The sequence below is a fragment of the Crocodylus siamensis genome, chromosome 1 (genome assembly GCF_052110815.1).
Source record: "Crocodylus siamensis isolate JL-2025a chromosome 1, ASM5211081v1, whole genome shotgun sequence".
Classification (NCBI taxonomy): Eukaryota; Metazoa; Chordata; order Crocodylia; family Crocodylidae; genus Crocodylus; species Crocodylus siamensis.
The window spans coordinates 90,605,752-90,633,542 of NC_143395.1; the positions used below are offsets into that span (position 1 = coordinate 90,605,752).

General features: G+C 42.6%; 1 protein-coding gene across 2 annotated transcripts in view; it reads left to right on the top strand.

Moving 5' to 3' along the window:
- The first annotated feature begins 6,636 nt into the window (after window positions 1-6,636).
- SLC16A10 (solute carrier family 16 member 10) overlaps window positions 6,637-27,791 on the top strand; it is a 119,085-nt gene continuing 97,930 nt past the window's right edge. Inside the window, exon 1 of one of the 2 annotated variants that reach the window (XM_090038036.1) lies at window positions 6,637-7,074. In XM_090038036.1, coding sequence (XP_089894162.1) covers window positions 6,756-7,074 — 319 coding nt within the window. In that variant the 5' untranslated portion in view covers window positions 6,637-6,755. Of the gene's footprint in view, window positions 7,075-7,186; window positions 7,305-27,791 lie in introns of those variants that run through there. The other variant, XM_090038044.1, reaches the window with a different exon arrangement.

Genomic DNA, 27,791 nt, shown 5'->3' on the forward strand with positions numbered 1-27,791 from the left:
TATCACAATGTGGAAGAAACAAAGACACATCTGATGCATTAAATTCTGGAGTGCAAGAAGAATTAATCTTCCCTACAGCCAGAGATTTGAACAAAAATAGATAAAGATTTTTCTCAGCTTGATTTTTAAATGTATACAATCAAAAAAGTGGATTTGGGCAACCAGCCATTTCCAGGGTCAAGAGAGTTTTTACAGCAAGTGACCATCCTTCTTCCTGCTATTAATCCTGGCTTTTCATGTTAGCTGTTTCCGGGCAAACAGCCCCTCAACCCACACTCCAGCTACAATGTTTAAATTTGTGGCAGAGCTGGGACCTTAACTCGTACAAGTGGTGTACTTGTAATTGAGGCTAAACATGGAAATTCTTAGGAGCAGCATGGGATAGCAAAGAGGAAGATATAGCAGAAGGAGGTTCATTCTTGTTATCTATCCCCACCCTCACTGGATGGAGCAGCTTCCCTCTCTTCTGAAAACATAAAGTAGTTTGGGTGTTTGTATTGTGGAAGAGATGCAGGGCCTGGTGGGCAGCCCATATAGGTTTGGCTAAGCATCTACCCTTTAAAAGATGCTTATCAGAACAGATCTAAACTCTAAGTCTAAACATAAAGCCTCCTTCCTCCCCATCACACAGAACGGAAGTGAAAATGGTACCTTACAACTCTTCAAACCTGAGATGTTTACTTGAGTAATAAAATGCACTTCCTGAACCTCAAACTACTTCCCAGCAGGAACCCAGTCTGAAGTATCAGCAAAACATCCTCTCTCACTGAGAGATGCATAAATACCATTCATTGAATGAGAACTAATCTAACGTAGATCTCCACACAGTTGGTGTGACCGTATGTTTTTGCACTTTAAATGCTATCCTGTGTATCTCATCTGTCCAAAGTAGAGCCAAATCCTGTGGCTGAGTAGGTGGATTATTAATATCAGCTAAAAACAAACGATGAAAAATTATCAGCTTAAAAATTAATGAAGAGCATGTACTAGTCTCTCAAAGCAACCACACAATTGTTGCCTTTTCCCCTCCTTTCAGTCTCCAGCTTTTTTTCTTTTTCTTGCCTATGTTAAAATAACATGACCTCAGTGGGTGCGTCCAGACAAGCCTTTGAGATGGGGCAAGAGGCACATGTGAGAATGAAAAAATGTTCCCCACACTGCAAACTTGCAGTGTGGGGAGAAAATTAGACCCTTGGATATCCAGGGGTCAAAAAAAAACGCTTCACAAAAGAGCGGAGCAAAGCATGGTCCCAGACTATGCCTGGAGCCAGCACGGAGTCAGTCCTCCAGAAGAGATGCTCTGGTTTCGGCCAGAGCATCTCTTTGGTGCTCCTGCTGCCCCCCGGCGCTGTCCAAGGTAAGTAGGGAAATAGGGGTTGGAGGGGGTTCATGGCAGGGGGTGGGTGGGGGGTTTGGGGAATGGCAGGAGGGATGTCCCCAGGGCTGTGGGGGGTGAGAACCTGGCCCAGGCTGGTGCAGCTTGCTAGTCCGCCTTTGCACTGGAGTCGGTTGCACAGCTCCAGGAGGTGCACACAGGAGCCATGCCTCCCAGGGCCATGTGATCCACTCCGGTGCAAAGCTGGACTGTGAGCCACACGGGGCTGGCCCAGGTCCTGTCACATGCCACCTGCCCAGAGGCACAGTGGGGCAGAGGTGGAACCTGGTGCGGTGTGTGGGGACCATGTGCCGGGTCCAGCTGGGTCCTGGTGGCCCTGAGGCCCCTCTGCTGCCCGGCTGGGCCTATCCCATGGCAGCAGGATCTGGCGCAGCATGTGTGCCAGGTCCATCCAGGTTCTGGCCCTGGGGCTGCTCCTGCCACCCAGCTGGGACGGTCCCATGGCGGCAGGATGTGGCGCAGTGTCCTGCTGCCATGGGACCAGCCCAGCCGGGCAGCAGAGGGGTGCCAGGGCCAGAGGACCTGGTTGAGCTTGGCACACGGTCCCCCCACTGCTGCTGCAAAAGGTCAGTTACGGGTCCTGGGGGCGGGGGCTGTGGCCCTCCAGGGGCAGTTGGGGCCTTGTGGGGTGTGGGGGGATTCTATGTGCTGTGTATGGGGGGCTTCAACCTGTGGGGGCCAGGGGACCTACTACTCCTGAGCAGCCCCCCCACACCCACATCCCCCCAGCAATTGCCCCACACCTACCCATACACCAACCCACATCCCTCCACACACACACACACACCTGCCTTCCCCCACACTCCTTCCCACCCTCTTCCTGCAAATACCACATCTACACACCCATCATGTGCGAAGAAAACCAAAAGCGCACATCAACACATATAGGTACTTAGAATTTATTTTATCATGATGATAGAGACACTGGTAGGCTTCCAAATGGCTTTAACATTGTATATATACCAATAAAGCATGGGCCAGCTGATTGCTGTCTCTCTGCCTTTCTCTCTCTATAGATGTGTGTGTGTGTGTGTGTGTGTGTGTGTGTGTGTACAGAGTGGTCTTTTGTTTTAATTGTGGGAGAACATGGATTTTGGGTATTTTTAAAAATGGATTTGGGATACTGCTGCAGCAGTCCAGCTGGCACAAGGGGTAGTGTCCCTTCCCAGGTACCAATTGGCTGGGCTCCAAAAGCTCCTGAGAGCGAGTAGCCCTGAGCTACTTGCCAGGGCAGCTTTTTGCACTGATGGGGCCTGGACAGGGCAGCTTTTGCACTGATGGTGCCGGCCCTGGGCTCTAGCTCCCCTTGGCTGCAGATTCGGGAGGAACCAGGCAAGGTTATTTTGCCCCAAGTGGCACAATTTGCTCCACAACAAAGTGCATATCCGAGCACGTGTGCTGAGGCAAAAAGCCTCAGTTCAAGTTTGCACCACTTCTATTTGAGCTGCTGCAAGTGCACATGCTTGCATGTGTGGATGTGCCCAGTAAGTGCAATGTAAGTTTAGGTTGTAACATTTTTGGCAGTGGCTAAGTATTTGGTAAAGTGCCTAACATGATTCTAGATTCGGTAAAACATAATTTTACATACACGTGCCACTGCCTGTAGGAGTTCCATAAGTAAATTAGAAGGTAGAATTTACTTCCTTTTAATGTGTACTCTTCAGAATTAGGAAACAGTGGGCCCATCTACACAAGATGCTTAATGTCCAGTAGCGGGCTGGGCAAAAATCTGTGCTAATATGTTACTGCACAGTAGTATTAGGCTACTGTGCAGTAAGTGTCACAAAAAAACCATATGCCAGCGCTACTGTGTAGTAAATGTAGTTACCGCGCATTTATTTACTACTTCATTAAGGAAGTACTAACCTAAATACACAGTAACTACTGTGCTTTAATGAACATGTAGACACATGCAGTATATGGTACATTTGTAAAGTACTGATATGTGTTAGCCAGTCACCAAAGCTTTCCTAATACTGACAGAGACCCTGCATGTGAAAGCTGTAAAATATTGGTCTGCTTTCAAATAGCTCATGGGAAAGTGTATGAACATTTAATAGTGGCTTGGCTGGAATTTCAGATGTGTTTGGAGAAGTGCAGTTCACTAGAGTCTTCATGTCCTTATCACAATGTATTAAAAAACAGAACCCACATTTTCCTTTTTATAGAAGAAAGAAGGCAAAGCTATTGTGAAAATATACTTTATCTTCTTGGTGGATTGAAAGATACAGTATTTTTAATCAAAGCAGTCTAACCAAAGTATTACTAAAATCTTGTCTTTAATGATTAATAAAATGTACATGCTAGAAACTAGTTGGTTTAGTACCGATATGTTGAAGCAAAGGAGACGGAGGTTACACTATTAAGCCCAGAAGAGAGACTGAATAAACAGGCATTGCTTCAGAGATATGTGGAATATCTGATTGACACCCATGTTTATTATCTGAGATTTGCTTGTGTGATATACTCTAATAATTGCAATTGTCTACCTGTACTTTGAATTCTACAGGTTTGTGGTCTCTTCGTCTACAAATTCCCTTTTGAAAATGTCTTTACATTTGTCCAGCTTTCCACGACCATTTGATTGTGTCTTCTCTCTCTCTCTCTTTTGTGTTTAGGAGAAAACTGTACTGATTTCATAGAACAGAAATATAAATGATATACAATGTATACTTTATCTCTTAAAACTGATTTTGCTAAGTAATTACAGTTGTCTTTTGTAGACAAGTTGGTTGCCTCTGTTCCTACTATTGTAGGCAGTTCTTTGATGTTTATCTGCTTTCCTTCAGCTTTAAAGTCGTCCTCCTTCCTGCTGGATTAGCCATAGAGTTAATGGGGCTTTGTCTCCAGATCTCCAACAGGGCTGCCCTTTCTCCATTTCTGACTTCTCAGTTACAAAATAATTTCAGTCATTTTAACTTTGTAAAATCTTTTCCTTTTTTTTGCGGCGGCAGCAGCAGCAGCAGCAAGAAAATGCATACAGATTCCAGTGTTTTGGAGCTATTGGGTTTGCAAAAAAGCTTTAAAGTCAAATTAAAGTAATATTTGCCAAAACTCAGCCTAAAAAGTAAATTTGAAATAGACTGAGAATAGCCTACTGCTGAAATGCTAGAGAAAGGACTGCTCTTCAGCTCCTGGAAATTACTACAGAAACAGCTGAGATCCCAAATCTTGGAGGGAGGGACATTAGCTATTCGATAGTAGCAGAACATTCCCAAGAGCAACTGGTATACAATTGCCACATGTATCACATTGCTAACTCTAGAATCAGCTTTTTAAGAAAATGTCTGTATATTCTAATTTATGACGATATAAAATATACAATATTTTAATAAGATTAATGGCAGCAGGCCAAAAGATAGAAGATTGTAGGAGAAACAAAATCAGTAATTAAAAAATGTATTTTTAGAAATCTATTGAGTATTCATTTAATCTCTAGTCTTCTAAAATACAGATATTGTTCTGGTGCCTGCCAAACTTGGCAATTCTATAGTTAACTATGAATCTGGTTTTTGGAAAATCATATTTGCTGATCACCACATTATGGTGAAAAAGGGAAAACAAGTTATTTGATCCTTATCAGAAGAGCAACAATATAACCAGTTAGAAAATTTTAACTATTAAAACTCCATACAAAAATGTTTTTTGAATAGTCTGGAAAAAGTTGTAGTCCAGATCTTTTTTTAAAGAGAAAAGTGTGACAGCAACTAATGACAATGTTACTAGGGAATGGAAAAATACTAAAATATAACCGGAACAAATGCATCGGATAGTCTTGTGAAGGAAAGTTGAAAAACTAATTACTTTATTTGAGCACTGTCCAAAAATAGAAGAATATATGGTCCTTGACTCAATCTAAATTGAACACAGATTGTATGGTACCCAGCACCAGTTAACAAAACACTTAAGTACATGAGTAATCTGATTAACCATGTACTTGAAGGTAGGGATATGTTTAAGTGCTTGTAAAATATATGATCCTTAAGGGACAGTTGGATAGCCTACCTTCACATGCTCCTGTGCAACCCAACACTGAATTCAAGTCAATGGGAGTTGGGGGTGTGTGGAGAGAAGTAAGGCCCCAAAAGAGGACTTCAAAAGGCTCCATTTACCCATGCCTCATCTATTCAGAGCCACGTCACATTATGGTTGGATAACATTTTGGTGGGGAAACAGAGTAAGACTTGTTTAACTAGTTGGGCACAGAGAATTGTCAGGAGGTGGCCTTTCTACATTATGTAATCTTGTGGATTATTTTAAGAGATTTAAATTGATGGTTGTTTTTGGTAACAACCTGAAATGTGTCTGAGGAAGACACATGCTTCCAATGGTCAGCTGAAAATCCTGGGATATGTGTGCATGCACCCCTTTTCCAATATATTTTAACACTCTCACCCCCAGCACACATGCAAAGAACAGATCTTAATTCAACAGGGCACACTGGGCTGCAGAGAAAGGCAGGTGCAAGGTGTTGATTGCAGGCAAGGCTGGGCAGGAGCCCAGAAGTGATAAGCATGCAGGACACTTGTTAATTATTGTTTAGGGAAGGGGGGGCAATCTTTCTGTCAAGTGTGCCTTAAATCATGGGCGACTGATGCCCCCTTACTTGGTGAGTGGCTGCAGTGTGGGGGCGTGGAATCAGAAGTCGGGGCAGAGGTGTTATCTTTGATTAGACCAACCAAATCTTTGCCCAAAAAAACCCCCCTTTATTTGCAAGCTTTTGACACATTTTTTGTAGTTTGGTTTGACACACAAATCACGTCAGGAGCCGAGGCGGAGCAGGGAGCGCCAGCACAGCCCCCTCAGAGGCCACTGAGGGCCGCCTCCCAACTCCCCGGTCGGGACACGGCGGGGAGAGGCGGGGGGAAGAGAACCGCCTCCCCAGCCTTGTCCCGGGCCAACGTCCCGCAGGGGCGCGGCTAGGCGGACCCAGCTTGCGGGGGGTGCGGGGGGGTCCCCCCCCGCGGGGCTGAGGTGAGCTCGTCCTCCCGCTTCGGCGCACGCGGGGTGTGGGAGGGGCGCCCGCTCAACAGCACCCGCCCCCGGGCTCGCTGCCACAGCAGCTGCGGCTACAACCCCCCCCAATTCCTCCGAACTGCAGGCAAGACTCGGCCCCGCCTCCTCCACGCGGCGGGGGCGGGGCTTCTCCCGCTGCTGTCCAATAGGAGCCTGCGGGGGGCCCTGGCGCCCCCTAGGGGCGGGTCTATTTAAAGATCCGCAGCGGCTCGGGGTCCTTCAAGTCGGTGGCGGGTCGGGTCGGGGTGGGGTGATATTGCTGGCGCCGAGCCGGGGCGCGTAGGGAGCCGCCACGGCCGTTGCTTCCCCGGGGGTCCCGTGCCGCCGTGCGGAGCCCGCGGGGATGGCGCCGGCCAGCGAGGAGCCGCAGCCGCAGGGCGCGGTGGACGCCCCGGCCCCGGCCCCGGCGCTGAAGCAGGGCGACGGCGAGTGGGTGCCGCCGCCCGAGGAGCCCGCGGCGCCGCTGGTCGTGGCGGGGCCGGGGCCGGTGCCGGCGGACGGGAGCAGCCCCCCCGAGGGCGGCTGGGGCTGGGTGGTGATGCTGGCCGCCATGTGGTGCAACGGGTCGGTGTTCGGCATCCAGAACTCGTGCGGGGTCCTCTTCGTCTCCATGCTTGACTCCTTTGGCGATCGCGACGACCCGAACCTCATCTTCAAGACAGGTGCGGGGGGCCGGGGCAGGGGCCGGGCTGGGTGTCCCCATGGCTGGGCCTGTCAGCATGGATTGCCCCCTGCTCCTTGGGGGAGAGGTCACAGGAGGGCAGGACTCCTCGTGCCTCAGGCCCACAGATGCTCTTGGACACAACACTCGAATGCTCAGATGCTCACGGACACGGATGCTCGGACACTCTTGGGCTCACTGGACATGCAGACACTGTTTCCTTGCATCAAGGTGAAGGCAGTAGATCCCCCAGTGGGGTGCAGAAAGGCTGCTATGCTCCATACCTGTTGAACATCCCCAAAGGCCATCACCATCCTCCTGCCTGTGGTGCACCATCCAGCCCATGGCTCCTGCCCTCTGTCAGTCTTTCATGCCTGCTAAAGCGGGCAAGAGCTGCCACTTACTGGCCCAGACCTAGGTCTGTCTAGCCCAGTGTCTGCTGGCTCCTTGGGCTCATTTGAGGGACACTGGGCGCTGTCCAGTGTGCTCTGCTCAGTGTGCCCCCATGGTGCATTTGTTTTGACTGGCTGGCCCTCTTTCCTTTCCCTGTTTTTTCTTTGTCCCATGAAGTCAGTTGGCACGTACCCCGTGTCACGGTGGCAGAGACTGGGTGCTGAAAGAGAGAGGGAACAGGGTCTGACCAGGGGTCAGGCTGTTTCCTATCTCACTTGAAAGAAATGCCAGTATCAGACTCCTGAATATCTTCTGAATATCTTTTCCAGTTGCATCTGAAATACTCCATGCAGGGGAACCTCAAAGCATGCACATGTCTTTTAGTATCTCTTTTGGAGGTTTCTAAACCTGATTGTAATGCACACACAAACAATCACTTTGAACAGTGGTGTTTGTTTGTTTGTTTTTCCAAAGAATCCTGGAGCTGTAAGGGTGGGAGCTGACCATACACAGCTTTCAGCACCTATTGTAACAAAGTTCCAGCTGACCCTTGAAAACTTTTGTAAGCAAAACATGATGATGCTTTTCACTTGATCCACTAACACTGTTTCTCTCTGTCTCTCCAAGGTAGCTAAAACTTGTTTTTTTAGTGAGTCCTGCTGAGGGATTAACACTTCTGGAAATGCCAGCTGTGCAGAGAGAAGCATACAGGTCTTTGACTGAAAGACCTGGTGGTTACCTGATTCCCTTGATATTGGGATTAGTTAGTCAACCGGAACTGATATGAAGGATGGGTTGCTGCCTCCTGATGTTTAGCATTTAAAACTTTTAGCAGAGGTAAATCTGTAGCTTGAAGGGAACAGAAAATACACAGGGGGATACTGTTATGATGGTGTAGATAGTGCTGCAGTGAAGCAAGTAATAAGGGACTTTAGTGTCAAAACTATGTGATTAGTGGGAAGAGGCAAGCATATTGGAGATAAATGGAACCTAACAAAAAGTGTTAGAGTATTTGGGCAGTTATAGAGAAGAACGGGTCAAGAATGGCAAGTTGCATCACATGAGCAACTTCTGAATATGTGTGCATGTTTTGTGGGGGGCATGATGAATGAAAGCAAGAGATGTTGAAAAGTAGTGGAGGAATACATGGGATACTCAGTGTTATAGAAATGACCGTAGTACTTTATTTTATCTAGGATCTCTTCTGCAAAGTCATTTTAATTTTAGGATGGCATTTAGAAGGCCCTATACATCTGGCAGCTGTAATATTTGCCATGGAAGCTAACTTTTGCTGCAAACCTGATTCTGATTCTCACTTTAGTTGAAACACAAATGTTTAGATATTACAGGTTCAGGAATTAATATGGAGACATTTGTGAAACTCGGTGTCTGAACTGTGACAAATCTGAGATGCATGTATGTCACAAGTCACTTAGCTCAAGACCCCCTAGATTGGCTGTGGAATGTAGTATTCATCTAAGATGTGCAGTATGCTTGTTGCAGAATTTGTTGTGTGCCTAGCAGCAACAAAACATTGTTTAGTCACTCTGCCTTGCTGGGACCTGCTAGAAGTTGACTGTTCCTACACATTTTCTTACCAGGAGGCATTAAAAAGATCATGGTGCATGCTCTAAAAATGTGTATGTGTGATCAGAAGCCAGTGCTAGAAATTGGCTTGTAGCTAGAGTAAGAAGAGCCAGAAGTGTAGCCTTGCTTACCTAGAGGATACAGCTGCAGCTGAGGCCTGGGGAAGTGAAAAACGAACACTGATCCAGAACCCCTGGGTGTTTTGAGCTGAAGGACTTGGTTCTATTTCCCCATAGACTACACAGGCCCTGTTTATAGGGCTCAAGAATCTCTTGAATAGTTGTCAACTTAAAATGCACAAATCTGTCTGAAAATGTAATAGGTGATATGGTTGTAAGTAATCCAGTTACTAAGCTTACAAGACAAATGGATAATCTTTCCAGATCCTTTTGTAGTGTATAGTACTCTTTATAGTATGTCAACAGAGGAACAGGAGGAAAAAAATCTAAAAGGTCTTCTGCAATTGCAGTGTGTGGAATATTAGCCCACCTAAAAATTCAAAGTGACATCCCTTTGAAAAGTTCCTTATTCTTGAATATTTTTTTCTTGGCACATTAGAAAACGAGAATGGTAATGAATATAATCTGTTGGCTGTTACTTGACACAAGTGAAGAAGTGGATGTTACCAGTCCATTGTGTATCATAAAGAACACAGTTTGACATCCTTGTGTTCAGAGACCCTGAGAACTTTCAAGTACCCTCTATATCTCAGCCTTGTCTAAACTAGTGAAATTTGGTATGTGAGTCACTATTTAGCCCTACAACATGCCATGTAGCTACATGAATCCCATGGTGCACACATGGCTTCATTCTGAGAAGGCTTCTGGTAACATCTGTCTGTGCAGGTCATCGCTGGGTTTGTCTACACCCACTAATCTAATGTGCAGCAAAGCATCAATGTCTACACACGTGCAGCAATTGCTGCACAGTAGATTAGTCTAATGAGCTGTTTTCTAGTACCTGTAGATGCAGGTACTAGAAATCAGTGCATTAAACTAATATGCTGATGCGCACATATAGAGGCTGCCTGGGAGCAGATTGGTCCCAGTTAGCTTATGCAGCAGGTGGGCACAGGGGGCAAGGGACAGTTGTCGTGGCTGGGCAGGACACTGCCTCCTAGCCATGTGAAGATGGAGTGAGACCTGCCTTTTCTTTTGCCAGGTATTTATACTCCATCCCACAGAAGTCTCATTCTGCTTTAAAATAGTACAGTAGTGTCTAGCAAATGATCCGATTGCTTTTTTTAGGAAAGTTATGTTACTCTATTTCTCCATGTCTGCAGGTAGTCTTTAATCTGCTTACTTGACTAGGTCTCTTCTTTCCCTTGTTAAAACTTGAAAATAAACATGCAAAGCAAGGTTCCTGTTGAGTTTGTAATACAGCACTTATTAGTTCCTTCTCTCTACATACTCTTCCATTTTCCTTGAGTCAGGGTGAAATTGTTGCAATTTTTAAGGTTTGTTAGCATTTCTAAAACAAAAGCAGTACATAGTAACAATGCGGGATTTGAAAGTAAGTGTATTTTGCCATGTTATGTTCTATAGACTGTTAAATACTGTATATCTTTTAATGCTGGGGTTCTCAATCTCTGGGCTGCTGCGGCGGGTTGGCTGGAAGTGGCTGCAGACCAGCAAACCATGACCCCCCAGAGCTGGGTGGAGAGGCCATGGCTCCTTTTGCAGGGCCTGCAGCAGCGCAGGGTTTGCCTCCCCCCTCCACTGGGGGTATTCTTACTTATCTGCCAGCTGGAAATTCCATCCACAGTTGGGTGTAACTACTGGGCCACAGGTTGCCTGGCTGCAGCATAAAAAAAGTGAAAATTTCTGCGTTACTATATTTCAGAGATCACTTTCAGAACAATGGGAAGTATCGTTGCATTTCCCAAGAACTTGGTATCTGGAAACACAAGGACAGGGCCTAATCAGTTGAAGAGCAATAAAACTAATTGAGAGAAGGTCTGTACCTCACCCTTCAGGAAGATGCAAAAAGAGACCAAGACATCTGTGGCTTTCTCAATCTTTGAATTATTTTAATGACCAAACAGACTTGCATAAGAGCTTTTCTGAGCTTGGAAAAGAGTACATACAGTATCAAATTACCTTCCTAAAATCATCTGTTTAATTTGTTCACCATCTAGCGTGTCCTGTAAAGTTGATAAAAGTATGTACCTTGATAGGGCATTAGAAGTTCCTGCTGTTCCATCCTGCATACATTTCCTCTTATTCTTGGATCATTCTTCTTTTCATAAAAGCAGGACATACATTTTTAACACTTTAGATTGTTATATTTGTTAGCTGGCCTGTTCCTTTAAAATAAACCTGCTGATTTTTAGTAGAACAGAAATAATAGCACAATTATAATTTTAAGGACCTATACTTCCCTCTAAGTTTCACCAACCAAATATAGAAAACTACTAATAAAATCTACTTACTCCATGATGTCAAAATCAGATGGCCTCAATTACAGTATAGGAAATAATTGGCTGGTGGTTATTTCAACTCTCATAAAACTGCAACCTGTTAGGATTATCAGAGTATTTCTTCATCTAGAATTCTTGGTGCTGACAGATTAAATTCTCAGCTGCTAATGCACTAGCTTATTTTATATAAAAAAGAAGTGTGGCTGTATCGTCTCACCTTTTTCATTGAAGGGACTCAAATAAGTTAAGAATTTTTACTGTTACAATTTCAAGAAGTTAATTGTAGTTCAGTATTTATGTAAATTTAGGTGTTACAATAGTTTTAATCACTAGACTGACATTTTAACCGTTAATATAACTGCATGACAAAGCAGTTAAAACTATTTTAACTCTGACTCTCTTTCTTTCTTATTTGTTCTTCAAAGGGGATATCCTTGTTTTACATTTCTTCAATATTGTGTTAAACTGATCTTTTTCTTATTTTATTAATTTGGTAGAACTGAACAGAGTAGAAGAGTTGCTTCTTGTGACTTGCATGCAACAGTCATATTAATACACCCCACAATACCACATTCAGTTTTTACTAGTGAATTGCCTATCAAGAATGACGGATAAATTTCAAATAACAAAAACAAATATTTAACTTTTTATATTTATTAAATGTTTATAAAACTTAAATAAAATAGGCTGAACATTTGAAGATACCAGTCCCTTCCTGAATCTGCTTTCATCCAGCGGACTAGAGGCAGACCCACCCCTGCTGCCACCTGCGTGCCTCTGCTGAGCAAGGGCAGGTGAGCTCTACGCCTTGCAACAGCCGCCCATGTCCTGGGGCTTCCTCCACACCACCCCTGGGCATCCCCTTTCCTGCTCAGGGCTTGGGACCGGCATCCTCTCTAAGCTGTGTGGCATGTGCAGCTATGCAGGCATGCTCATGCCGTGCTGCCAGGTGCGCCTGTGCATGCTGTTCAGCTTGGAGGGAACGCTGTTTGGAACAGGGCCCCCACTGCTCACCCGCTGCCTCTCACCTCTGCCTAGCTCACACTTCCATCAGCTGGCCCCTTCCTCTGCCCCCCCAGGAAGAGCTCAATAGAAACAGCCCTGGCCCTGACTTTTTCCCAGTTCTGGAAGTTGGGATCATCCTGACATGGTCACTAAACCAATGCTAAAGTTTAGCAAAGAAATTTCTCTGAAGACACCTGTTCTCTCTTACAGTTTTCAAGCTATTTGCATTTAAAGAGCGTTACAGATGGACTAAGCCCTCTATCTATATTTATGTATGAGAGGTTATAAAGATATAGTTATCTTGTTCCTCCCCACTCCCTCCCCTGCCAACAGTGCTACACTGTAACATTGCAGCATAGCCAGTTGCTCCCTGACTCTTTTGTACACTTGGTTGTTCTATCCTAAATGTAGAAGTTTTGGAGACTTAATTTGGATGACTCCTCCAGTTTGTTAACATCTTTTTAATTAGAAGTGTGGCCTCCAAAATGTCTGCTACCTTGCCCATCTTGCTGTCTTTTTGCAACTTACTAAGTGTCCCTCAATTTTATCTTTCAATTCATTAATGAACATATTGAACAGAATTGGGACCAGGACAGACCCCTGGGGAACCTCACTTATACCTTCACTCAGTTATTTGTCCTAAGCTATTAACTACTCTAACGTGGGTGCATAATCTCAGTCTGACAGTAGTTTAATATAAACTGTATTTTCTTAGTTTTATATAAGAGAATGATGTGTAATTGTATTGAAAGCCTTCAGTAAAGCCTATTTTCTTACGGTGGAAGGAAACCAGGTTGGTTAAGCATGACTTGTTCTTGGCAAATCCATGTTGCCTGTTCCTTATCACCTTATTATTCTCTAGGTGCTTAGAAAGAGATTACCTAATGATATGCTTCAGTATCTTTCAGGGCATCAGTATCTCAGGCTATCACCTTCCAGCTTTGTGCCTTGCTTCCTCTGACATCATCTCTGTAGGGTTGTGTGTATGGGAGGAGGATGAGGAAGAGGTTTTTTGTAGGTGGACCCCTTTTGAACATTGAACATGACCCTAACAGTGGTGATATCTTGCTTTCAGTTGGCAGGAAACTGACAGTTCCGTCAGGCTGCTTAGTACTTTCCTACTTGTTACCCATGCATGTTAAGATTGATTTGTAATTTTTGACATTTGAAAACTAATTTTTTTTCCTTTGCTGTTTTAATGATTAATATTTTCTGGTCCAGGTAAAAGTTGTCATTGCTTCTGTTCTTAAATGCTAGATCTCAACCGTTTCAGGCAGCCTGATGCTCAGAAAGAGATTTCTGGAGAGGCTGAAATGCCACTGACTTGAGAAGGATTGGATATATGACTTCAGTTATAGAACCATCTGTGAAATTGTTAACCAATTGTGTGATACTGTGTATGGACAGCAGCAACAAGTCAGATTTTTTTATAGGAGACATACATAACTGCTTTTGTTGTCATAAATAAATGAACTAACAGGACTCAAGATCTATTTATTTTGCAACTCCTTTAGCTGTTGGCAGCCCCCCACATCAGGGTAACTTCACTTGCAAGTTTAGTGTGGTTTAAGGATGGGTCCTTAAACTGTCATTAGAATAGGAGTAAAAAATCTGACTAAAGCAAATCTGTTCAAATGTTCCACATTGCAGACAATGCATCTCTTGGCTGTTGCTGATTGGATTATGAACTGGCTTTCAGTACAGCTAGTTACCCTGACTCGGCTACCACAGTTAAATTCCTCCACTAGAGAGACTACTGTATTTATTTCAATCTAAAATGAGTTCCCCTCCCCCACTATTTGACTGGGGGGGAGGGGTGGGCAGGAGGCTGGAGTGGGGCTAGAGCAGGGGTGGGCAAAATGCGGGCCAGGTGCGGCCCACAAGGCCATTCTATTCAGCCCGCAGAGCCCCTAAAAATGTAGAAAATTAATTTATATCTGCCCCTGGCTGCCTGTCATGTGACTCTCGATGGTTTGCCAAAATGCAGTAAATGGCCTTCTGCCCAAAATAATTGCCTGCCCCTGGGTTAGGGCTAAAAGGTAAGCAGTAGCAGAAGGCTTGGGGACAACTTGACTCTCCTATCTCCTGCTCCTGGTGCAGCAGATGCACACCTGCACAAACATGAATTTAAGACTCTCCAATAATTAAATTGTATACATGTAAAATGTAATTTTCCAAATTCTCCATGCCTGGAATCTAATTACTTAAGGGTTATCTTAAATTCAGAATTGTCCTGGGCTTGGGCAAGTACGGTATTCTTAGACACTTTGTAAATGGTATAGCAGTGACTATGATGATTGGTGGGGTGGAGGAAGTTCTTAACAAGCTTTCAGGTGCAATTGCCCTTCAGGCGTAGGGAGTCTCTGCAGGTCTCCCTACGCCTGAGGATGGGTAACTGTGCCCGAAAGCTTGCTAAGAACTTTTTTTCCCCAACTACTCAATTGGTCTAATAAAAGAGATCATATATACTGCCTTCAATGGCACACTTGCACTACATAGCTCCATATAAAGCTTCAGTCCTCAGTTGATTACACACCTCAGTGTTCATCAAAACAATATTGTATATAATAAAACAAGCTAATACTGGTGTCTGTCTGGCTGACTAGCTATCACTGCATGTTACCAAACACCTCATGGCTAAAAGAATGCCAGTTACATACTCTTATCTGGCACCTCTTTTGATTTATCTGGGGGAAGCAGAGATCATGTTGGGCTGCAAGACAACGTGGTTTATTTATCACTGTAAACAGCTTTCAGTATCATGTAAGAAGCTTTCAGTATCCTAGGATAGTAGCTTTGTTTTGTTTTCTGTTAATGACTTGTGTGGTTTTAATTTTTTTTCTTTCCAAACATATTTGGACACATTCTACCTTCTGTTCCAGCTTCCACTCTTGCAGTTAGAAACACTCTCAACTAACTAAATCCCTTCCATGATTTTGAATATATTTTGTCACTTTTTTTGATCTGCTAGGCATATCTCTAGTTGCACAACAGCACCTGGAGTTGCCAGCTTTTATATGACACTAGTGTGACACTGTCACTGTGGTGGTTTAGTGTACCGCAAACCAGGTGCAACCTCTGCATGAGGCTGACATTTAACCAAGGCTTCATGCTCAACTGTAAGCTTTTCCTTGCCTCTTTCTCTATATAACTTTTGAACAGCTGTCCTCCCAGTCTGCTCATATAGTTCTGCCAAAAAACATTTTTTACTAGACAGTGCTAATTTTGAACTAATAAAACTGTACTGGTTAGTCTAAGGATGACAGAGGAAGTGGAGAGCCTCTTTTGCAGTAAAAGTTCTATCAGCGTCTTTGGTTTCATTCTGAGTTGCCATGTGCATTGAGAAGAAAACTTATCTGCCATTTCTTGGGGCTCCCTTTAATATTGGGATATATGTTTGTCTTTGGAAGAGACTGAAAGCCTGAATGCTGTCCTTGGCTTCTATTTGTAAAGTATACCATAGAGCCATATAAGTGGCTACAGTTCCAAAAGCATAGTAGGGATCTAATTCCATCTACATGTTCTTTTAGCTGTGAGAAAATAATCAGATAAGTATCCAAGTGCCAGTGCCACTGCTGTGCATGACTAGAGTGCTAAATGGGGACATAGGGATACAGCTTAACTCATCAATACTATACCACTACTGGGTATGTACTGTACAGTCCTGCTTCAATGATTAGTGATAAAACTAGGAAGTGTGCAAGATTCCAAGAAGCTGTTCCAAAACAGAGCTGAGATCTACTGCTGTGGCTGTGTTGGAGAGCTGGAGCTGCTTTTCTACTTTTATATCTGTTCTCTGAATGAATGGAGACTTCCTTCGTTTGCAATAGTTGGACATATTTCTCAAACAAAGAGCGTTCTCAACAAAACCTAAACTTGCCTGGGATCAGATTTATTTGATGAACAGGGGCTTATTTTATGAATAAGAAGTCCATGGACTAGATCTACTATGTTTCATGAAGCCTTACAAGAGTTTCCATTTTAATACATTTTATTTAACTTCTTACCTACCTTACCCTTAAAATAATCCATGTAAATAGTGCTAATGTTCTGATTTGCTCAAAATAAATTGCCAACCTAAATAAAGTATTCAGAAGCATTTCTTATAGCAATTACACATTTATTGTTGGGCATCTATAGCGTATTGTAGCTTAGTATCTACGATGGTGTAGCACCTGGGTTGGCAATCTATGGTTTACTAGCTGTATTTGGCTCATGGAGCTAATTGATCTGGGCTGTGGACCTGGGGCTTCTCTTGTGGGGAGAAGTGTCAGTTGAGTCCTAGTGTCCACTTATCCAAGCTGGGTCATTCTGGCCTGCAACCTAAAAAAGGTTGGTAGCTGCTGGTGTAGAAGCAGCATGGTTTAGTAGATAGAGTACAGGAGGGCTCTGATCTTGGCTCTGTATGACCTTTTAGATAAGAGTGAAGTAACTTATCTTACCATCTGTCATCTTAACTATTTTACTTTACTATGTTCAAGTAGCAATAGTTCAGAAATGACATGACTTATTCAAAAACCATCATCCCTAGTCCTTTTAGTCAATTATCTGGTTACTGAGTACATAATTCTTCTTCTATCCCCTACTAGCTTTGATTTGTTGCATATATATATTTTTTAATAGTAAAAGTCTGTATTTAAAGAAATGATTTTTTTTTTATCAGTAGTAAACTAGTGGTCTAGTTCCAGTTAAATCATCACAATGCTATGGTGCCACAGTACTTTGGTTCAGTAAAAGTTCTCGTTGTTGAGGAATGAAGAAGCCTTTGTGCTCATCTGCAGAATAATTATCCTAATACAATACCTGTAGAAGAGCGTTCATTTTCAGGTGTCAAAATTTGTATGTGTCTAATTGCTGACCTGAGACTGAAATTTAAAGCAATGATATGCAATCCTTTTGGTCTTAGCTTTTGTACTCTATTCCCAAGTTGGTGGTAGTCCTGCAATAACATGGCAAAATCATGATGCAGTTCACTTCTGTGACAAATGTAGTTAGTTTTTACTAAGTAGTAATCATTAAGTAACCTTTAATCACTTTCATTTGAGTTGTAGTCATCTTTGTGAAGCAATTTGAAACATCTTCATTTTCCAAATGGAGTTTATAGAAAGTAAAGTAGAGAGAGGTTTTAGCAACTTCCAGATATCATAGGGGCAAGGAATTGTCAAAATGCACAAATTTTTTTGGGGTTGTTTTTGTACATCTTTTGACTGCTTACCCTCACTCCAGCCACATGACCAAGCTGCTGTTTCAGTTAGTTTGTGTGTAAATTAAATGCCGTTTAAAACACATGCTACCTTTTTATTGAACTACTTCTTTGTAACTCAGGAAAAAATATTGTTTCGTATATCCAGCTATAGTTGCTGTGTAGTTCATAAATGCCCTTCTGGTATAATATAGAAAGAAATAAAAATAGTTACTTACAGGCCCACTGGGTATTGTAAGATGCAACTTTCAACACCTGTTTAAAAATAAAGTTCATGTGCAAACTAAGAAAGATGTAACAAGAGGAAAATGGGCTTTTCATTCTTTCTCTTTTTATACATAAAGCCTGACAGTGTGAGCTCTTAGCATGCAATGTAATTCAGTTAAAGGGTCTACATTTTTTTAAAACTCAATACGTTTGGTACTAATAAATTAAAAAATGGTCTGTAGTGGCATATAGAGCTGTTATGAGGAACTCTGAGGTGATCCAGGCCAGGTCTTCAGAAATCCTTGCAATTCCTATTGGAGCTATTGAGCATGTGCATGTCTTAACAATCCAAGCCTGATTTAGACACTTGGAAACCACTCGTGTCTAATTATAACATAGAAAGTTAGGGTCATAAATACACTGAAGAAAACAGTTACAGCCTCGCTGTGCTTCATGTTCTTATGGTTTAACTTTGCATGTGTAGATGGGACCAGAACACTAAAAAAGGAAATAATTGTTTTGTACCTGAGGCCTGAAGAATTGATGCCTACAACAGGTTTCAGCCTGTGGTCACAGCACCTTGTTAAATTTGGAGTGATTGTTAAACTGGTTCATGAGGTCACCAGATGTCCTAATTTTGGTAGGTACTGGAAGGTAGAGACTTGGATAATGTAAATGGGTTACTTCAATTGAAGGTTTTCTTGTTGACTTCAAAACCAACAGCATTAAACTTCAGAGACATAGCATCTGCAGCATATATTTTGGGCTGAGGAAGGAACACCTGTAATGGAGAGAGGCTTTAAAATATTTTTTGGATAGTTTGGAGTGATACTGGTAGGAATGAGTCTGACACCTCTCTACTTTTGCGAACTTTTTCCCCCCCAGTTCATGGATATAAAAACCTAATGAGGCTTGGAATTTCTTCCATTTCCTATACAACTTTTTGCTAAAAGAATGTTTCTGTCCACTTATACTGTCACTTATGCATTTTATATATATTTCCAATTACCTGAGGCTGCGGGGTGGGGTGCCAGCAGCTGCAAATGGAGCAGGGAGTGATGGAGGTGGTGGTGGCAGCCAATGTGTACAAACTTCCCCCGCTAGCCGGCTGGACATTCCGGTTAGTAGTGTGTGCCGGTTACTAAAATGCTGGTTAACACAGCTTTTACTATATATAAAATACACACATAAATATCTATACTTTAATTGTATTATTTATTTAAAGCAAATTAAAGATACTTGCAAGGGAAAAGCTTTCTGCATCCTGAAGAATAAATCTTTCATTCTTGCCTTCTTAGATCTGCTGTTAAGTTATTGACACAATCCAAGTTTTTCCACTGGAAATATTTCTTAAAACTCAACAGTGAATTCTAGACCCTGGAGATTTGATCTCTTTTAAATTATAATTTCTAAAACTGCTGGGTGCATGCAGTGGTCTGGAAAATTAAATCAACCCTAGGAAGTTTTCTGGAAGCTTGAATAAAATGTACAAGTTTGAGATGTTTTCTAATCCTGTCAGATCAACCCTAAGTCTCAGAAATTGAAACACAGGTGCCAACTTCTGTTAAACCACACACCACTTAAACATTCTGGATTCAAAGTACAAGTGTTTTTAATGAGCCTTTTTGCTTTTGTGTGATTTAAGTATCAGACCCTTAAAAGAAGGGGTATTTGGATAGCTGTAGTGCACCATCGTTCATTTAATCCAAAAATTGACACTTTCCCATTTTGTTATTCCTTGACTTGGTTTAAAATAGAAATATTTAGTTAGAATTCATTCCTTCAGTGTTTTTCAGTGCAGGGTGTATTTGTTTTGTTGTTTTCCTGAGAAATTTCTGTATTTTTTGGACTTTTTATACAGAGTCTACATCTGGAATTTGATAAACTAAGAGAAGGTTTTTCTTCTTTTCAAAAATCTCTTGAAGGTTTTCAGAAACAAAATCTGTAAAAGAGTCTTTCTTTATATATCCTCCTTTCCTAAAACTAGTTTAATAAAAAGTAGTATGATTGGCTGTTTTAATTCTTGCTATAAAGCAGTACCATATTTCATAGTATACAAGTCAACGCTGTGTATAAGTTGATCCCATTTTTCTGATCCAAAAAGTCAGGATTTTCATAAGTGCAGTGGATAAGTGGACCTGACTTTTTGGACCAGAAATATGGGGTCAACTTATACTGGCCCCTGCATGCCCTCACTGTGGGCCAGGTACCTGGAGGGTGGACATTGTTCCCTGCGAGCAGCGCTGCAACACAATGCCAGGCCCAGTGCTCGGCTGGCACAGCCCAGACAGCACCGCTTGCAGGGGCTGGGGCTGGGCTTAACACCTAGCCAAGTGTTGTCTCCCTGGTAACAGTAAGGCCCAGGGCCTCCAGCGATGGCAATGCTATCTCGTGGTAGGTGAGAAAGGCTGGGTTGGGGCTGGACCAGAGTTCAGCTGGGTTGGGGCAGCACTGGGGTGCAGGTCAAAAGTATTGATACAGTGTATATGTCAAGGTGTAAATTTAAGGTAAGTATTTTGGCTTCAAATCTCTACTTAACTGTGAAATATGGTAGTTCTGAAGCTTGTCAGACTGAAGGCACCCCTTGGAAAATGACAGCTCTGAGCTTTCACTTGTGCAGGTCTTCTGCTGCAGAGAACTTGGAACTCAACAGGTGAAAATGCTTTTGACACTATGGGATCTCTATTTGTAACCTCTAAACTTGTTTAATGAATTGTGTGTAGGCGTTTGCACACCTAATGGTGCTAACTTTACATAGCACCTTTTTAAAAGGATCTCATGCCACGCTGGTTGTCTCACTGCTTTAGAGCACCTGTATACATTACAAGCCTTCTGCTGGCAGGAATTCCACAACTTTGCTGGTGTGCATGTAAGGTACCAGCTGTTAAGAGGCCCACAGCTTCTGGCAAAAAGAGGCAGGTCTGCAGATGTTTCCTGGTGGCTTCCCTGTGGTACCAGAAGCCTTCTCACATGCAGAGCTTGAATTGCTCTGTTGGCAGAAAGAAGGGGGTCTCTTGCCACAGAGTAGCTGTAAGTGTGGGTTCTGTAATGTACTCAGCTATTCTTTATTCATTCCTTGCTGTACGTGGGCAATCCCATGTTATGGTATAAAAATGTATCTAATGTAGGAACCTATATGCACTCTAAGCAATGGATCAGAGTGCATGATGGTAATGTGAATACAGCTATGCATTGTTATAAGGGCTTTGTGAAGCTTTGGTCCCCAATTTGATTCAGTGGTCAAATCTCCGAATCCAAATAAATTTGAGGACCCTTTAATCTCTCTGAAATCGAATTGGAACCCTCCGAATCTATTCAGACATAAACACGGTTTTAAACTTCTTTTTTTTCTATATGCCTCTAGGTAGCAGGTGGCTTGTGAATGTTGTGATGCTGGGGCACATGGAGTATCCCACAGAAGCTCTCAGCAAGTGGTGCCTCCTGGCATCAGTTGGGTCTGGAAGGGCACCCAGGGTCCCCCCCCCCCCAGCCAATCAGAGAACTGGAGGGTGCATGCTCCCTGGCAGACCTGCAAGTGGACCAGAAGTACTTCCAGGTTTGCAGCTGAGCACGTGTAGGGATCCCCCACACTCCTGTGGGACGCTCCATCTGCTCCAGCATCTCATCGTTCACAAGCCATGCTGGTACCTCGAGGTACATAGAAAAAACTTTTAAAGCTGTGTCTATGTCTGAATTGCTGATTCTCCCAATTGGCACTGAATTTTCAGATTCAGTTGAATCGAATTGGGGACAATGATCCAAATCGAATCGCTGTCCCTGATTTGGGCTGAATCAGAATCCAAATCGAATAGGGCCCACTTCTTAGATAGGGTCAACATAACAGGAGTTAGCAGCTAGGTCTTATTCTTCCCCCCCCCCCCCCCCCCCCCCCCAAAAAAAAAAAAAAAATTAAAATGGCAAACAGGTGTCTTGTTCTGGGATTTGTGCGACTCATTAGTTGTACAAATTAATTTAATGGTATTGTTTTGCAAAGTCCATTTGTGGAGGGCCAGGATGACTTTTGGAAGCATAATGCTTAGCTTTCTCTTAGAGGGTTAGACCTAAGGCATTCGTATTATTTATAAAGTAGTTTGGATTTTTGGATAAAACAATTTATAGAAATGCAATCTAGTTAGATTTTGGCTACTGTTAGACACATGAGCTAAATTGGAGATGGATGCATTCCAAAATAGCTGTTTTTATATTTCTGACCTAATATACAAGCTCAAATCTAGTAACAAAGCCCTTTAGCATTAATCATGACATTATGCATCCCACCTCTTATTTACCAGCTGTCAGTAGCAATATCAGCAGCTTCACTTTTTGGGAGGTATTATTTTAAGAAGTTGAAATAGAAAGGCCTCGGTTTTTTTACCTGTGACAACTCTTTCAGGCTGTAGTGAGCATTCAGGCTGTAGAGCCTTGTTGTGACTGTCCTGTGCTTGTAGCAGAGTTGCCCACAGCACTCTGTTCTTTTGTCAGTGTTGGGTCATGTTATAACCTGTAGAAGAAATGGAGGAATATGAAATGTCTCCTTTAATGTTATCACGTAGTAGTTTTTCCATTATTCTGATTACAGGTTGTTGTTGTTTTTTAACTGCTTTAGGTGAGGCCAAATGTCATCCATTTTTAATAGAAAGAAAATAAACTAAAAGTAACATTTAATCCAATTAGTACATCATCCTCCTCTTAATTCATTATGATGACTGTGAGCATGTGGTAGCAACTGAGCATGAACTACTTAAAAAAAAAAAAAAAAGTCTAGTCAACCTAATCCCCATTATTTCTGCTCATTGAAGAAGATAAATGAATTACCAGGCACTAATCTCTGGATAATTACTCTGATTTGAGCTGGAGATCTTGGTTCTTACAGAAATTAGTTCTGCAAGTTTTTGTAGAATTGTCAAAACTAGTGTACTATTTCAGAAAGGATAATAATAGATGAGTGGAAACATGAAGTCTTTAACTTTTGTTCCTAAATTATAGTGCAGCCTTGGAATCCACGTGTTGTAAGATGGATGTTACTTTTTCCATCTGAACTTCATTAAAATTGAGCTTACAGAAGCTTGTAAAATATAAGTGGAAGACTGAACTCTAGGGAGAATGTTTCTGGCAATCTGAGGATAAGACATTTGTGAAATTAATTAAAATGTGATATATATCTTGTTTTTTGTTGTAGCTCTTTCTCAGAGGGGACTTCTAGCTTTTCTCTAGCATAGAGGCTCATGCTTTTTAACTGAATTTTGATTAAAGGCATGCCTATGAATAAAAATACAAAAATGTTTGGGTATTCTGGCTGCAAAGCACATTTTTATCATCTTCTGGTCAATTTAAGGTGATAAACTTCCAGAGCCTCTTTCTCAAGTACTTTTTATGAGAGGGGGTTAGTGCCTTCCTTGTCCTAAATCCCGTGAGAGCAGAGATGTGTTAAAAGAAAGTATCCACATGTGTCAGAAGATTGCTTTAGGTAACTAGCAAACCAGAAGGAGGTATTAAGTGGAGTTCTTCAGGGGTCTGTCCTGAGTCTGGCATTAATGTTTTGGAGGATGGGAGTATACACTTAACAGATCTGCAGATGACACTAAGCTGGGTGGAGTTGCAGACGCTTTAGAAAATAGGTTTAGGATTTGTAATGAACTTGATGAACTGGAAAATGATCCAAAATTAATTTAATTAGATTATATAAGGCAAAGTATAAATTCCTGTTCTTTGGGATGGAACAATGAAATGCACAAATACAAATTGTTGAGAACAACTGGACAGGCTGCAGTACTGTAGAACAGGATCTAGGTGTTACACTGGACTAAATAAGAGTACTCAGTGGGCTCTTGTTGCGCCAAAAAAAAAAAAGGAAAAAAAAAAAAAGACTGTCATACTGGGATGCAGTAACAGTAGTATTGCCTGAAAATTGGGGGAAATGATTTTGCCTCTCTAGTATGTGTGAGGCCTCACATGGAGCATTGTGTCCAATTTTGGGCACTACACATCAAGAAAGATGGATACATTTTGAAGAGTTCAGAGGAGAGCAATTAAGTGATTTAGAGATCTAGGAAAAATGATTTATGAAAAAAGGTTAGAAGAACTGGGATTACTTGTTTAAAGTAGGGGAGTCAAACTCATTAGGCTTCTTGGGCTGGATGAGTGGCACAAAGCCAGGCCAGTGAGCTGGGTGCAGCCTGGACACAGTCTGGTGCTCATGTCTGATTTTGAGACCCATGGGAAGCATTGTGAGCCAGATGGTAGGGGTCTGTATCTTTGACACTCCTGGTCTAGACAAGAAAAGACTGGGGGAGGAGTGAATTTGTGAAGTCTTCAAATCATATGAAGGGTAGTTATGAAGAAGATGTTGTTAGACTACTTGCTGTGACAACAGGAAGAAGGATGAGAAACGATGTTCTTAAATTGCAACAAGAAAAATTTTAGATTGGATATTAAGACAGGTGTTTAGCTTTTAAGGACTGAAACAGGTTACCTAGAGAGGTTGTGAAATCTCCTTTCGTCTGAAGTTTTTAAGAGTAGACTAGACAAACATTTGTCTGAGATGGTTTAGATTGGAATGATCCTTCCTGGAGCCATGGGATTGAATTAGATCATCTCTTGATCCCTTCCAGCTCTTTTTTTCTATGATTCTATACCATGGAGCCATTTGGTATGGCTGTCACTATCTGTATGGCTTTTCCTTTTGACCTCATGTCTGCTGCTAAGAAAGCTCTTGCCATCCCCCTCCTCCTACCTCCTCTGCACTAGAGAAGGGGTAGCTTGGAGCAGACCTAAGCATCTCTTGCAGAAGAACTCTTGGGTTCTCCTAGATTATGTACTCTCAAGGCTTCCATTGCTGGTTCTTTCTGAGCAGTGAACCCAGTCAGTCTACTCTTTTTAAATGCTGGCCTTTGATATGCCTAAAGGGCATGTTGTCATCAATGGACCTGGGATTAGGAGGAGCCCATGCAGAGATGCCCTATGAGCTATCCCTTTTTGTTCCATGCTTGTGGTGTATTGCAAAGGTACAGGTAGCTGCAGAGAACCTTTTCTTGATCTTAAGCCAGAAACTAAGCACTCCACTCAAAGGTAAACATAGTTGTTCTTAAGGGACTAACCTGGATGTTTCCTAGAGGGATTTGAAGATAAGTTTCCACAGAGGCACCATTCCACTCCTGGGATGAACATCCAGAGCACACAAAGCCAGAAAGAAGCTCAAATACACTGTGGGGCACTCGGTTCCTTGGGACAATAATTTGACAATGTCATAAGAGTCTTCCTGCGAGCAGGCAGAGGCTTTAGAAACTGCCTTGCCTCTTTCCACGCAACTTTGGTAGTCATTAGATGTGTTAATAGAAGTGTCCAGAGTTATCCTATTTATTTCCATATATTACTGCATAATCCCCTGGTTTATAATCCATCTTCAGAGAATAGAGTTCATAGCAGCCTTGATCAACTCCTTAAAACAGTGAGAGCACTCCTTCTTGAAGACGGATATCTGTTATTGCAACTCCTGTTGCTTGAATTGGAAACCAATAGACAAAGGATGTTTAGGGCTGCTGGGCCACACTGGCATGCATGTATGTGATACTGCTTGTCAGGCTACCTGCAGCTGATCTAACTGGTTTTTGGTGTTCCCCAGCAAAATGTGATGAACAAGATGGTTGTGGTTTTGCAAGAGATAAAAACCACAACCATCTTGTTCATCACATTTTGCTGGGGAACACCAAAAACCAGTTAGATCAGCTGCAGGTAGCCTGACAAGCAGTATCACATACATGCATGCCAGTGTGGCCCAGCAGCCCTAAACATCCTTTGTCTATTGGTTTCCAATTCAAGCAACAGGAGTTGCAATAACAGATATCCGTCTTCAAGAAGGAGTGCTCTCACTGTTTTAAGGAGTTGATCAAGGCTGCTATGAACTCTATTCTCTGAAGATGGATTATAAACCAGGGGATTATGCAGTAATATATGGAAATAAATAGGATAACTCTGGACACTTCTATTAACACATCTAATGACTACCAAAGTTGCGTGGAAAGAGGCAAGGCAGTTTCTAAAGCCTCTGCCTGCTTGCAGGAAGACTCTTATGACATTGTCAAATTATTGTCCCAAGGAACCGAGTGCCCCACAGTGTATTTGAGCTTCTTTCTGGCTTTGTGTGCTCTGGATGTTCATCCCAGGAGTGGAATGGTGCCTCTGTGGAAACTTATCTTCAAATCCCTCTAGGAAACATCCAGGTTAGTCCCTTAAGAACAACTATGTTTACCTTTGAGTGGAGTGCTTAGTTTCTGGCTTAAGATCAAGAAAAGGTTCTAGAATCCAAGAATGTCTGAAGGCCGATCTTGCTTTTGCATCCATGAGTTTATCAGGAAAAGGTTGCAGAACCTACCTTAGCAGTCTGCTTACACACAGGACTTCATTTTCAGAAGACTTAGCTTCACATTAAAGTCCTTGTGCTCAGAGCCATCAGGATAGTGCTATTACTGCCTTTACTTTGTTGTCCCCCCCCCCCCCCCGCAGTTTTTTGGTACAGAGCAGGATGGACAACCCCATATTACAGCAAGCTCAAGGAGGTTCACACTTTTCATCTTTCTCAGGATCATGAAGCTCTTAATGTGGTGCTGCACAGATGGCAAACACTGGGCAGTCTTCTGACTGAGCAGTATCTAACCCAGAATGTCTCTGGACTTTTTTGGAAGCACACATTAATAGAAAGCTTGTAGGTTAGGGTCATGCATAGTTAAATAGGCTTTGGTTCCTTTGAAGAGTTCATGGTTGATCCAGAGAATGAGAACAGAACATTACAAGATGCCTAAGAAAGTTGTGGAACTTCTGTTTAATTGGAGGTTTTCGAGAAGCCTGGCTTAGAAAGAGCAAATTTTGTGTCTATGTAGGTGGTTGGCTTTAAGTAGTCTTTTAATTTCCTTTCATCTTTCTACATATGATTCCCTTACCTTATAAGCAGGGATCCTGGTTTTCTCCGATTTAAAAAAAACAAACAACAAAACCAAACCCCAATTTTTGGATTAAATAAAGTAACTCAAAATCCACATTGTCCCATGATTAAAATGAAACTCTATCATCCAAAAATTGGGGATTTTTTTTCAGAAACAATCAGAATTCCCCCTTATGAGAAGGGAATGTGCTGAGAGGAATGCACCAAATAGCATTAGATTTTTCAGGAAATAGTGTTTAGCAAAGTGGGGGCACAAATTAGCCCCACACCCTCTCTGAATGTCGCTCTGATCCCCCTTCCCTGCCTAGTCTGCTGCTGTGCTTTCTGCTTCCTTCCTGATCTGCCACATGCCCCACACACAGGCTGCAAGTTGGTCGTGCTGTAAGTTGGCCACCCCTGGTCTAGCAGACCAGTTGAGCTGAGTCAGTGTAGGTAGGAGTGTTTTGCTTAAGAATCAGTAACACTAGGAACCTTTGAATGTTTCCCGTTTAAAGAAATTGGGACTTCATGTGTATAAAATTAGATGCAAAATATCAGAAATTGTGCTGAGTGACTATCCTTTCCTATTCTCAATCTTGGATGTATTTCTCATATTATGTCATGGTGAGTGACAGAACTCATAAACTACTGCTTCTTGTAGAAAGTAATCTGCAAGATAAGGCAGGGCAAAGCGGAGATTATTTCTAATAGTGTCTGCACCTGTTCAGCCTGTCAGCTTGTCCCTCCACGATGTTTCCTGCTGCTCTATACAAATTTGGTTCTTGGCTTTGGAGAATTTTCCATCCGAGTGTCCTGCAGGCAAACAGGGCCTGCAGCTGTTCTTGGATCTCCAGCTGCTGCTCCCTTTACCACTGTTCTGGCTGCCCTCATGTTCTAAAAAGAGTTTGTGCTGTGGGTGGGCAGATGAATATGGGGTTGTGGAGCCATGCTCTTAAACGCAGTTTGTGTCCACCCAGCCATCCTCCC